Source organism: Mus pahari, chromosome 14 (genome assembly GCF_900095145.1).
Source record: "Mus pahari chromosome 14, PAHARI_EIJ_v1.1, whole genome shotgun sequence".
In the NCBI taxonomy this organism is placed as follows: domain Eukaryota; kingdom Metazoa; phylum Chordata; class Mammalia; order Rodentia; family Muridae; genus Mus; species Mus pahari.
Window position 1 is genome coordinate 65,051,829 of NC_034603.1, and position 11,965 is coordinate 65,063,793.

Here is an 11,965-nt window from a genome sequence, read left to right on the forward strand (position 1 = left end):
TATAACCCTGGCTGTCCTGGAACTCACTTTGTAGACCAGGCTGGCCTCGAACTCAGAAATCTGCCTGCCTCTGCCTCTGGAGCGCTAGGATTAAAGGCGTGTGCCACCACCACCCGGTGAGCTGTGACTTCTAAAACCAACTCCACAAAGGTATTCTCTAACTTCCACATGTATGAGCTCGATGGCAACCATGCACATTCCCCTACACACAGAGAGAGAACACTTAGAATAAGCCAGGTGTGATGGTACACAACTTGGGAGACAGGGGTAGGCAGATCTGTAAGTTCCAGGCCAGCTAGGGAGAGTGAAACAACAACAACAACAACAACAACAACAACAAGGCACTCAGATCAGAACAATGCACAGCTCCCAGCAAGAGCTGTCAAAGAACCTACTGTGTGACTGTATGATAGTAGCTATTAGGAGAAAAACAGGTCAACTCTGGATGAAAGCTCCTCCACACGCTGTGTGACCTCAGGCATTCAATTAGCCTCTCAGAGCCTCATTTCCTCAATTGGTGAACAGGTACTCTTTAATGTTTAGAAAGCAAAACAACTCATGCATAGCATTTAACATCAACTTTAAGTTCTTAGGGTCAGAGGCCTTGTAAGTCATCACCATTTTTCAGGGTCTCTCTTAGGGGCCAGCGCATCGAGGCACTCAGTGAGAACTAATCTCTTCTTCATCCTCTATCCGCACCCAAGGTCCAGCAGGTGCTTGCAGACAGTGACATCTTGTGGGAAAGCTCAGGAACTGCACTGTGGCAAATCGCCGCTCTTTTGACTGTGGGGTCCCTGGAATACCCAGTTGACATCAAGCAAGCATTCATTCACTGCCTTCTGTGAACAAGGAACTGATCCAAGTCCTGGAATAAAGAAAGCAAGAGAGACTGGATGGCTACACGGGGGAGTGAAAAAAATCATCGTTACTGCTCAACTTTAAAATTGTGTGTCTGTGTGTGTGTGTGTGTGTGTGTGTGTACACGTGCATCCGTTCGTGCATTGGCTCTACCACATGTGCAAGTGCTTTTGCACGGTGGTGTGGGTGTGGAGGTCAGCAGAAAACTTGCAGATGTCCTTTCTTCTACCATGGGGACTCTAGGATTGAACTCAGGTCCTTTGGCTTGGCAGCAAGCCACCTTTGCCCACTGAGCCATCTCACTGGACCAGCCCCAACTCTTTATCTTAAAGGAAATACATTCTGTAGGGAGGTTGTGAAGCTGGACAGCGCCTTTTGCAGAAGCTTTCAAAGATCTGGGAGTGATTCTGAGATGCTGTCACCAGGAAATGAAAGCATTGCTCAGAGTTGTAAGAGGTAACACAGAAGACCAGAGAGGGCAATCCTCTCACCTGGCATAGCACAGCATGTCTGTCTGTGGAGAGAGACCTTAAGGAGGGGAATCACATCTTGCTTCCCATTCTGCTACTCATATTGACTGCACTGTGGAATCCTGACCCAGGTCCGCCATGGGGAGAGGGAGGGGCACATGACCCCAAAGCTCTATTTTCCTTTGTGCCTCCATGGAAATAAAAATTCAAGAGTCGGAGACCTGGGAGGTGGCTCAGCATGTAAAAACCCTTGCTATGCAAGCCTGTTGGTCTGAGTTTGATCCCTGGGACCAAAGGAACAGAGGCTGGAGCTAAGCAACTCTGCAACGTTGTCCTCTGACCCCCACATCCGCATTAACCCCCACGTCTGTCTGTCTGTCTAAGTCGATTATCTATCTCTCACTAAATAAATCTAGGTGTGGCATAGGTCTCATTCAACTGGGGAATCAAAACTTCCATGGAAACTATGTCACTTTCAAATGGGCTTTGGAGAGTGAGTGTAAAGAGAGGAGTATATAGGGAAAGAAGTTATTTTCCAGTTTAGTAACCCTGTGGTGTGTTAAATGAAGTTAAGTAGTCCAGGCTGCACAGGGGAGTCAAGGTCAAACAACGAAGACCCCAGAAGACGGTTCAAGGAAATTACATTGAATAAAGCCAGGGAACCCACTAAACAAGAAGGAAGCCTGACAGAAAGGAGTCAGAGAAAAAACAGACGTCCAAAAACTGGAGAGATGGCTGTAGCAACAGTCCAGGGCACAAGCAGTGGGTACAGAACCAGCTTGGAACAGAAATGGTGGGTGCGAGGGCTACAGGGATGAGTAATGGTGGGACTGAAGCAGGAAGATCCTGTCAGAGGAGGGAGGGAGTAGAAGGAGGAAAGAAGAGGGAAGACACCAGATGGGTGATGCACACCCAGTCCTCTACAGGCAGAGGCAGGAGGACCTCTGAGTTTGAGGCCAGCCTGATCTACAGAGTGAGTTCCAGGACAGCCAGGGCTAGCCAGGGTTTAAGAGAAACCCTGTGTCTTTTTTAAAAAAAAAAAAAAGTGACATGGATCTTGGGAGGTGAGAGAGCACATTTGGAAAGAAACAACTGGGTGAGGAGAATTCTGATCGAACTGTCGGGTCTTGTGGAGGTGATGGAGAGAAACAGCGACCAGGGCTGCAGGGCTGACGTGGGCAGAGACAATAGAAGGAGTTGCCAGTGTCCACCCGGAGATAAGGAACCCAAGCTCGGGAGAGGGGGCAAGAGAGTCCTAGTGAATAATTAGCTGATGAAAAGTGCCTCTGTGGGGAGGAGACGCCGCTGGAGAAAGTAAGGGGGAGACAGATGAGGAGCCTAAGGAGCAAAGTGGGACAGACAGCGTCAGCAATGGCTACCAGAGGCCACAGAGAAGCCGGAAAGGGAGTGCTTACTGGACACATGGGTGTGGCTGCCATCCTCTGACTCTCTCCGGGGCAGAAGTCAGGCTGCAAACAGGTTAAGGGGCAAGGGGCAGAAGGTGGGGAGGCAGCTAAGAATACTAGGGGAACAGAGGAGATGCGAACCAAGGAGAGGATGGTCTGGGGTGCAGCAGAGGCTCTGGGACAGGAGGCACAGGAAACCCAGGCGCTCCATGTAGAAACCCTGGGTGACAAAAAGAGAGGACTTAAGAGACTCTGCTAATGAGATGGAAGTGGGGGTACCTCTGAACCCCAGCACTCAGAAAATGCAGGCTGGAAGATTAGAATTTCATGGCCACCTTTAGGAACATCAGCCTGGGCTATATGAAAGCATGTCCAGATAGATAGACATACACACACACACACACACACACACACACGCCTTGGTAAGAAGCCAAGAACCGTGTTCTTGTCACCCCTGACAAACTGGAAGGGAACAGGTATGGAGGAAACCCAGGCTCACTTCCTCCGACCCTTCTAGAGTCTCCGATGCACTGGGAAAAGGAGAGGTACCCTAACACCCCCCCAAGGGCAGCCTGAGGAAACCAGTCCCTGTAAGGGACTGTGGTCCTAGTTGAAGAGGATCTGTATGCACCCCAATCTCAGCCCATGCTATATCATGTTTCCTCAGTAGCTTCCCTTTCTCCGGAACTGTTCTGTGGTGGTATGAATGGTAGACCCCCCCCCCAAAGATATGTCCTGACCATCAAGAACCTGTGACTGTGGCCTTTCTTAGAAAATGGGGTCTAGCAGAGCACACCCTTGTAGTCCCTGCACTTAGAGGCTGAGGCAGGAGGATCCCAGCTTGTTTCAGGGCTGGCTAGTTTACATCACAAATGCCAAGCCATCAAAGGCTAAGATCCAGTCTCAAAACAGTGGGAGTTTGGAATCACAATCAACTAAGTAGAATATGGGTGGATTCTAAAGTCTAAGACAAAGGTCCTTAAGACCTAGAGGGTAGGGAACACCTGGGGCCATTGGAAGCTGGAAAGCAAGGAAGGGACTCTCCCCTAGAGCCTCAGGAGCAGCAGGACCCACTCCTGTCATTTTGTCTTGGCCTGTTCAAGTGTGAGTGGGAAAAAAAAAATCTGTTTCAAAACCATCACCCCTGTGCTGATTTGCTGTGGTAGACCTAAAACCAAATTCTGCCCCTACTAGGTAACATGGGTAGAAGTTTCTAGGGCTTTGAAGTTTCTCAGAGCTTGGAGCTCTGAAAGTCTCCAAGTTAAACCTTGCCCAGAGGGTAGTTCTAGGGCTGACCAAAAGGGTGTTGGAGACTAAACCCTTCCAGTTGCTCAAAGGCACTCTGCCCAGAGCTGATCTCTACCCCACAGCTCCACACAGGCTAAAAGACACAAATCCCATCCAAAAGACACCACTCTACCAAAGCAGGGAAATTACCATGAGCGAACGTGGCGCCTGCCTTTCTCAACTTCTCCCCTGTAATTGATTTTTTGGGGGTGGGGGGGTTCTCCCCATTCCCCAAATCTCCTGTTTCCCTTTTCCCTACTGCGGGAGGGGGGGTAGGGGCTGGGGATGGCGAAGGGGCTAGGGCGGGAGGGAGATGACAGATATTCCTAGCCCCATCGGAATGGATAGCACTCTTCCCCTCCTCCTTCCCCCTTCCCCCTTCTCCCTCCCCAGGACACAGCTGGAAGGGGGAGGGGAGGTCAACAGGGTTCATAAAGGCCAGATGTTAAGGAAAAAAAGAGCCAAAGTGCCCACCCACCCATCCCTTCCCTCTTCACACCCCCCCGGGGGGGGGAAGGGACAGCTCTGAGGTCCAAGAGAGTTTCCCCCCAAGGATCTGCTCTATGCAAACGATAAACTTTTTTTTACAAAGCATGGTCAGAGGAGAGAGAGAGAGAGAGAGAGAGAGAGAGAGAGAGAGAGAGAGAGAAAAAAAATAACGTCCTGCCCAGTGTCACGAGGGAACACTTGCATCAGGTAGACATAAGGGCCCTTATTGCCCTCAGTAGCCGGCAGATCTCAAAAGCACAGGCTCGCAGCATNCAAACGATAAACTTTTTTTTACAAAGCATGGTCAAGAGAGAGAGAGAGAGAGAGAGAGAGAGAGAGAGAGAGAGAGAGAGAGAGAGAAACTAACGTCCTTCCCAGTGTCACGAGGGAACACTTGCATCAGGTAGACATAAGGGCCCTTATTGCCCTCAGTAGCCGGCAGATCTCAAAAGCACAGGCTCGCAGCATAACTCACCTACCCTGAACCTGCATAACTCACCTACCCTGAACCTGATCGCTCGGTGTAGAAAGCCACTCCACCCTTCCGACTAAAGGAGTCAGTCCTGACTGGGGCGTGGTCCAGGCCTAGCTCCTCTCGGTCCGGAAAACAGAACCTCTGACCTCAAGCCTAATCCCCCAGGCCCTGCCCCCTTCTGATCCATCAGATCCCTGACAACTCCCCAAAATGCCTGAGGCTAAGGAGAGCTCAAGGTAGCTCGCCCAGCACAGGTTCCCTCCACGCCCCGGGGGCCGCTTTCACTTGCCTTCCCCCAGTCTGTTTTGTACCCACCCGCGTTGGGTGTCCAAAGTATGGATTCAGACTAGCCTTCTACCCACCCGCCCCCATCCCACCCATAAATCGGAGGCAAGGACCTCGAAAGACTTGTTTGGTCTGATTTTATTGATTTATTCCATCTTCCATCATTTTCCCAGGGAGTTTTTGGCTCCTTCCCCGGGCAAAACCAGCCTTGGGCCACACGGCACGGACCTCTCCCTCCTTTCCTCTCTGAATGTGAGGAGAACGCTGGGGCTGGAGGTCTCTTTCCTTCATCCAACCTTCCCGCAAAGGGAAACTCCAAAACTGGACTAAAGGGTAAAGTCTGCTGGCTGAGACTGAAGATCTTGACAGGGGAAGAATCACCTGAACTTGGGGAGGGGGAGGACTAGGAAGAGAAAAAGGGGAGGTGTAAAGGGTTAAAGATCTGGGCAGTGGGGGTGGGGGATGCCCCCGGGGAGCTGTCAATCACCTTCAAACCCCAACCACAGCCCCCACACCGCTAAACCGACCCTCATTCAAACATGGAAACAACCGGTTTGTCCATCACCAAGGTCCGTCCCTCTGTCCCTTTCTTTTGGTCTTCGGGCCTTAGCCGCTGTGCTCCCCTGCGGTGAAGGCTCTGCCCGCCCGCGGGGAGGACGGAGATGGTCACTAAGCAGGCTTTCCTGGACGCCAGTCCTTGGATCCTCCACAAAGATGAGTAGAAAGAGCATCAGCCGGACCTCTCGGGTGCTTGAAGATCACTGTCATTTGAGGTCCCGCGGGCCACAGCCCATAAAATGCAAAGCAAAGAACAGCCAAATTTTAGAAGCGAGGCTCCCTCCTGGAGCTCTCAGTCTGTCCGGAGAATCCAACTTGCCCCCGGATAGAAGAGGTCGGACGTTCAGAGTTCTTCCAAGTTGACCCACCAGGATTTGAGGCCCGGGGGCTCAGGGACAGCGGGTCCTCCCATCTGCCACTTCCACAGCGGGTGGGCAGGCGGCGGCTTGGCGTCTCCCTGGAGGCGAAGCGAGGAAGCCGGCCCTAGGTCTCCGTTCTCTTCCACCACCAGAGCTGGGGGACAGGGGAAGCAGTCAAGGAGGCTGAAGGTGCTCGATGTAGGAAGCGTCGGGACGGGCCGCCGTGGCTGCACACTGCGCGGGGGCGGCGCTGGCCGCCGTCGTTTCTTGGCTGCTCCCCGGGCTTTGGCCGCGGGCCGTTCGGGCCCTCGGCGCAAACTTGGAGTGTCCAGGGCGAACCCCTTCGCGTAACACCAAAGTTTCGAACGGCGGATCAGGCGGTTGAAATGTTCTTGACGGAGATCGCCGGGCGGGTCCGGCGCTGCGTCTGCCGTCGAGGGGCTGAGCGCGGGTGCCTCAGGCGCGGTCGGCGCAGGGTCTCCACCCCCTGGAGCCACGGAGGCCGGCACAGGCAGCTCGGAAGGCGCAGGCTCCGGGGAAAGGCCCGCAGGTGGCAACGGAGGCGGGGAGCCGGGCTCAAGGGGCGGACTGCTAGCTGCATCAAGACCCCGGGCTGGCCTGGGCGGGGACCAGGCGGGGCTGGTCGGAGAGTCCTGAGGACGCATAGGAGCAGGGCAGCGGCCCGGAGGTGCGCAGGAACCAACGCCAAAGTGCGGGAAGCCGCCTCCGCCCTCTTCTTCCTCTCCACCGCCTGGGCACACCGCGACGTTTGCATCCTCGCGGGCCGGGGAGCTCACGTCGCTCGGCCGCCCGGCCTGTCCCCCGAGGTGCTTCAGGCCGTCCGCGGCCCAGCCTCCTGTGCATGGCGAGGCCGGGGGGCCCAGCAGCACCGGGGTCCGCGGAGCCAGCTCTCCAGGCCCCAGGCCCAGGGAGGACGGCCGGGGTTTGGCAAGGGCGCAGAAGGCGAGGGCACGCAGGCACAGTGGGGAGAACTCTGGGGTCCCCCGACGCGGCTTCAGGGGCGTAGGCGAGCAGGGAGACCCCCGCGGGGAAGCAGGCACTGCCAGGCGGGGAGGAGGACACAGAGTCTCCATGGAGCAGCCTTGGGGGTCGCCCACTGCGGGGGCCCTGGTCCCAACGGCGGGATACCCCGGCGGCCCGAAGAGCCCGCGGGCCAGGGGAACATCGCCCCCCGTCGACGGGGAGGTCTGTGCTCACGGGCGTCCGGGGCCCGCCACCGGGAGCCCGCGGCGGCGCTCCGGCTCTCTCCTCGGTATCGTCACGCGGCCCTCGCCGCGGCCGGACTCCTGGGTCCCCGCGCGTCCCCGGTGCAATCGGTCGCGCTTCCTGCCGCCGCGTTCCCGGCGCAGCGCCCGACACGAGCCCCCTCAACGCAGAGGCGGGGACAAACAAAGCAGCCGGCGCTCGCAGCCGGCGGGAAGGACCCCGGCCCGGCGCCCGGTGCCCGGGCCCAGCGGCGGGGAGGGCGCCTTCCGCCCTCTCAGCTTCTTTCTTCCCCGCTGGCTCCGGAGACCGCGTTATAGAGAACTGCCCCCTCGCTGCCCCAATACCAGCGCCGCGGCTGCGAGCCCGCCTCTGATTGGTCGCTGCTGCTCTGACGTCACGTAGACCCCACCCCTCTGGCGGCACGGCCCCCGTCCCCATTCCGCACACAGACACACACACGTGGACCGGAGCTGCTGGGCTGGAGGGCGGGGAGCAGGGACGCGTGGATTTAGGCGCGCGCGGGTGGAAGTGCGAGGGGCCAGACGCAAGGCTCCTGGTGGCCTGTTCATGGCCTGGGATCGTTTTACCTGGTCGCAGGTCCAGCCACTTGTTTACCCCGTAGAAGTCGCGGTTTTTCCGCATCTGTAAAATGGGAAAGTTTGTTTCAGCCCTTTGGAAGAGAATGGAGCTCCGTGAATTCAGAGAGACAAGCTCAAAAACAACGTGGAGGAAAAAGATGAAGCCGAGCGTCGGTGGCTTACGAGCTTGGTGTAGCAAGGAGTCGCTTGCTAAGGGTGTCCTGTGGTCTTTGCTCGGGGCCGGGAGAACAGGGGCCTGGCACTCGGGAATCTCAAAAGCAAACAAAAACGCTTGTAGAGTGAGTGATTAGGAATTCACTATATATGTGCAAGATTCATAAAGAAAAAAAGCTAAATTTGGAGAAGGGGGAGCTTCGACACACCCACGGAAGACAATAAGCTGACTTTCTCTCGGTACTTGTTTCCTTTTCTTGGTGAAGTATGGAAGTGCCCCACTTCTGAACGGAATTCCAACGCGCTGGCACAGTTGGAAGCCTCCAGATCCCGGGACTCGACCTTCCCAGAACTCGACCTTCTGGATCCTGAGCGACCAGAATGGGTGGAAAAGACCAAAAACCTTACTCTCCATCCACAAACAAAAAGTGAATAATTTCCAGAACATGCTCTGATAATGTACACATCTCTCACATCTCCTCCCCTTTAGTTCCTACACAGCCTGCTCATAATTTGTGAAACTGGCTTGTTCCTTAGTGCTGACCTCTCCTCTCGGGGTCTAAAAAGAGCTGGTGCCCTGGCTGCACAGTCGAGCCCAGCGGCCAATAGAACATCCAGCCTTGATCACTGCTATATCCCTACTGCCCAAACGGCACAGTAAACATTTGTGAGTCTTTTGGGCTGTTCATCGCCATCCTAAAATCAGGTTAGACACAACTGCTTTTCATCTGCAGAAGTACACGAGATTTATATGTTGGCTTGGACTATGGGTAGGATGAGATTGAAGGATACAGATTTATCTTCTGGGCCAGGGCAAAAGAAAACTCTCCCTCCCTCCCAGATAGCGTCTCACCCACCCTGTGGCCTGGAGCTCCATCTTCTGGCTTCACCCTCCTGAGTGCTACACTTACGTGCACAATCGCTTTTTCTGTACCAGGACAAATGATGCAGCTAGCATCCTCATCCTCCCAGCGGTGACAATAGACACACTGTTTTTCTAAATAACATCAAACAAGACCTGAGAAGAAAGGGGTGGGAGGATGGGTTCCCCCACACACATACACACACACACCCTTTCCTTGGCAGAGACCCAAGGTGAAGCTTCAAAGTGGGACTTACTGATGAAGAGTGTTCAATATTCTGACCCCCCACTTCCCCTACCCCAGGTGCACTCTAAAGAACAACTGTCATGAAGGGGGTGGGTCCCTCTGGGGTCCTGCCAGGTCATGTGTTTGAGCTGGATCTAACCTCCAGACTCCACACACACACACACACACACACACACACACACACACACACACAGAGAGAGGTTGGAAGAAATTAGAGAAGGTGGATGATCTGCACTAGGGAGAGGGTTGGAAGCCTTAGCAGGATATTTTTGGCTTAGAGAGAGGTATCTAACTCCATGCTCTTCTCTAGGCTCTGTGACAGATGTCTGAGATCGGCCTTGGCCCACTGCAGGAGCTTGGCCTGGGAGGCTCCTTTCTCCTCTCCATTTTCTGTAGTCTCTCAAATTTGCAGCCCAGCACCCAGCACGGTGTGGATCTCTGTGTGAATAAATCAGGGAAAATTATATAACAATGCAGCTCCCAGGCCGCTCCCTTCTCCCACTCCAAATCTGCCAGATCCCCAAACCTGAGATAAGGGTTTTAATGAAGGGGTCAGTTAAAGAATTCTCCCCTGGAGGAGAAATTCCCTCCACCTTCCCTTCCCGGAATACGTGGAAGCAGTTAAAAACACTGGGGGGAATGGGTATATGCCACAGTTGAAATGACCCGACGTCAAGGTGCCATCTTTTTTCAGGAGACTTGATGGGGGCGTCTGTGATTGCCCAGATACGCTGTCTCAACGTCCCTTTCAGAAAATGGGACAACTGTGGTTTTTCTCACAACATCAACAGCAGGGCTGAACGCGAAGTTACCCAGCACCAATCCCCTCACGTGGGCCGGCCCAGCTGCTGCACTTCCCACAGTGAACAGTAGAGGGCACTCGGCCCCATTCTCCGCCTACTACAGGATGGGTGGCGGCTTCCCCTACAGACACAGGCTGGGTGCGAGGAACTGTTTGACACCACTCCAGAGGGAGGGACAGAAGAAATAGGAAGGGCCCCTGGGGGGACTAGCCCAGAATACAGTTCTTCTTCGAAGCCCATCTAGTTCTTAACCACGGGAGAAGGGGCCATATTCAAAGGGAGGGGCCTCCCAGGACTTCCCAGGGCAAGCTTTTTCCTGAAGATAGGACTTGGAGTGTCCTAGTCTTCCAGGCCGAACTTCCCAGCATTTTTTTTTTAAGATTTATTTATTTATGTATATGAGTACACTGTAGCTGTCTTCAGACACACCCGAAGAGGGCATCAGATCCCATTACAGATGGTTGTGAGCCACCATGTGGTTGCTGGGAATTGAACTCAGGACCCCTGGAAGAGCAGTCGGTGCTCTTAACCGCTGGGCCATCTCTCCAGCCCCACTTCCCAGCATTATGTGTTTACTGATCTGTAAGAATTCTGCTACTTCTTACCCATAGCTGCCCTTCTAGCACAGACACTGTTGTTCGGTTTGCCCAGTACACTGGCTTGGTTTGCCCAGTACACTGTTGTTCGGTTTGCCCAGTACACTGTGGCTCAGTTTGCCCAGTACACTGTGGCTCGGTTTACCCAGTACACTGTGGCTCGGTTTGCCCAGTACACTGTTGTTCAATTTGCCCAGTACACTGTGGCTCGGTTTGCCCAGTACACTGGCTTGGTTTGCCCAGTACACTGTTGTTCGGTTTGCCCAGTACACTGTTGTTCGGTTTGCCCAGTACTCTGTGGCTCGGTTTGCCCAGTACTCTGTGGCTCGGTTTGCCCAGTACACTGTGGCTCGGCTTGCCCAGTACACTGTGGCTCGGTTTGCCCAGTACACTGTGGTTTGGTTTGCCCAGTACACTGTGGCTCGGTTTGCCCAGTTAGCCCTGCGCTAGCTACAAACTCCAAATCCTCCTGCCCTGAGCCTCCAATGGGATTGTAAGCGTCTACCACCATGTATGCTTTGTTTCTTAAATTTATTTTTGTGTGAAAGTATGGTGGTATGGGGTGTTCCTGTATATTCGAAGGCACGTGAATGTGTGTGCACGTTGTCAAAGTCAGAGGTCAGTCTCCACTGCTGTTCCCCCGGGAGCCTTCTGCTTTTTTGAAAATTTTGCTTATTTTTATGTAGTTATCTGTTACACCTTGGTTTTGAGATAGGGTCTTTCTTCGGGCCTGGAGGCTTGAGGATCAGGAGGGGGGCAGCTGGTCAGTGGTCCCAGGAGTCAACCTGACTCTACCCCTCCACCCCCGTCCAAGGAACTACAAAACCAGGTCACCACACTGGGGCTTTTTACTCTTTAGTCTCACTTACTATTGCTTGTGTAAGCATGGGAACAGGTGCCACGGTGCATATGTTGAAGGCAGGGGACAGGTCTGTAGAGTTGCTTTCCACACTCACCTTGGCATCCGAGGTGACTTACATGGACTCTGGGGGTCATGCTCAGTCCTTGTGCTTGCTGGGCGTCTGCTGTACTGATTCCGCCATTGCCCCAGACCTTAGATACGAGTTTTCCTGATACATAAATCCACACTGAACCCAATGTCTAGTTAAACATTTTCCCAGGACTCTGGAGGCTGAGGCAGGCAGAGATCTCTGAGTTCGAGGCCAGCCTGGTCTACAGAGTGAGTTCCAGGACAGTCAGGGCTATACAGAGAAACCCTGTCTCAAATAGAAAGAAAGAAAGAAAGAAAGAAAGAAAGAAAGAAAGAAAGAAAGAAAGAAAGAAAGAAAGA

General features: G+C 53.9%; 1 protein-coding gene across 1 annotated transcript; it reads right to left on the reverse strand.

The window, feature by feature from the left end:
• Window positions 1-5,390: 5,390 nt before the first annotated feature.
• Window positions 5,391-7,740, reverse strand: Epop (elongin BC and polycomb repressive complex 2 associated protein). The gene has a single exon (XM_021212957.1). The coding sequence runs from the start codon at window positions 7,279-7,281 to the stop codon at window positions 6,172-6,174; it is 1,110 nt and encodes a 369-aa protein (XP_021068616.1). The 5' UTR covers window positions 7,282-7,740; the 3' UTR covers window positions 5,391-6,171.
• Window positions 7,741-11,965: the final 4,225 nt, after the last annotated feature.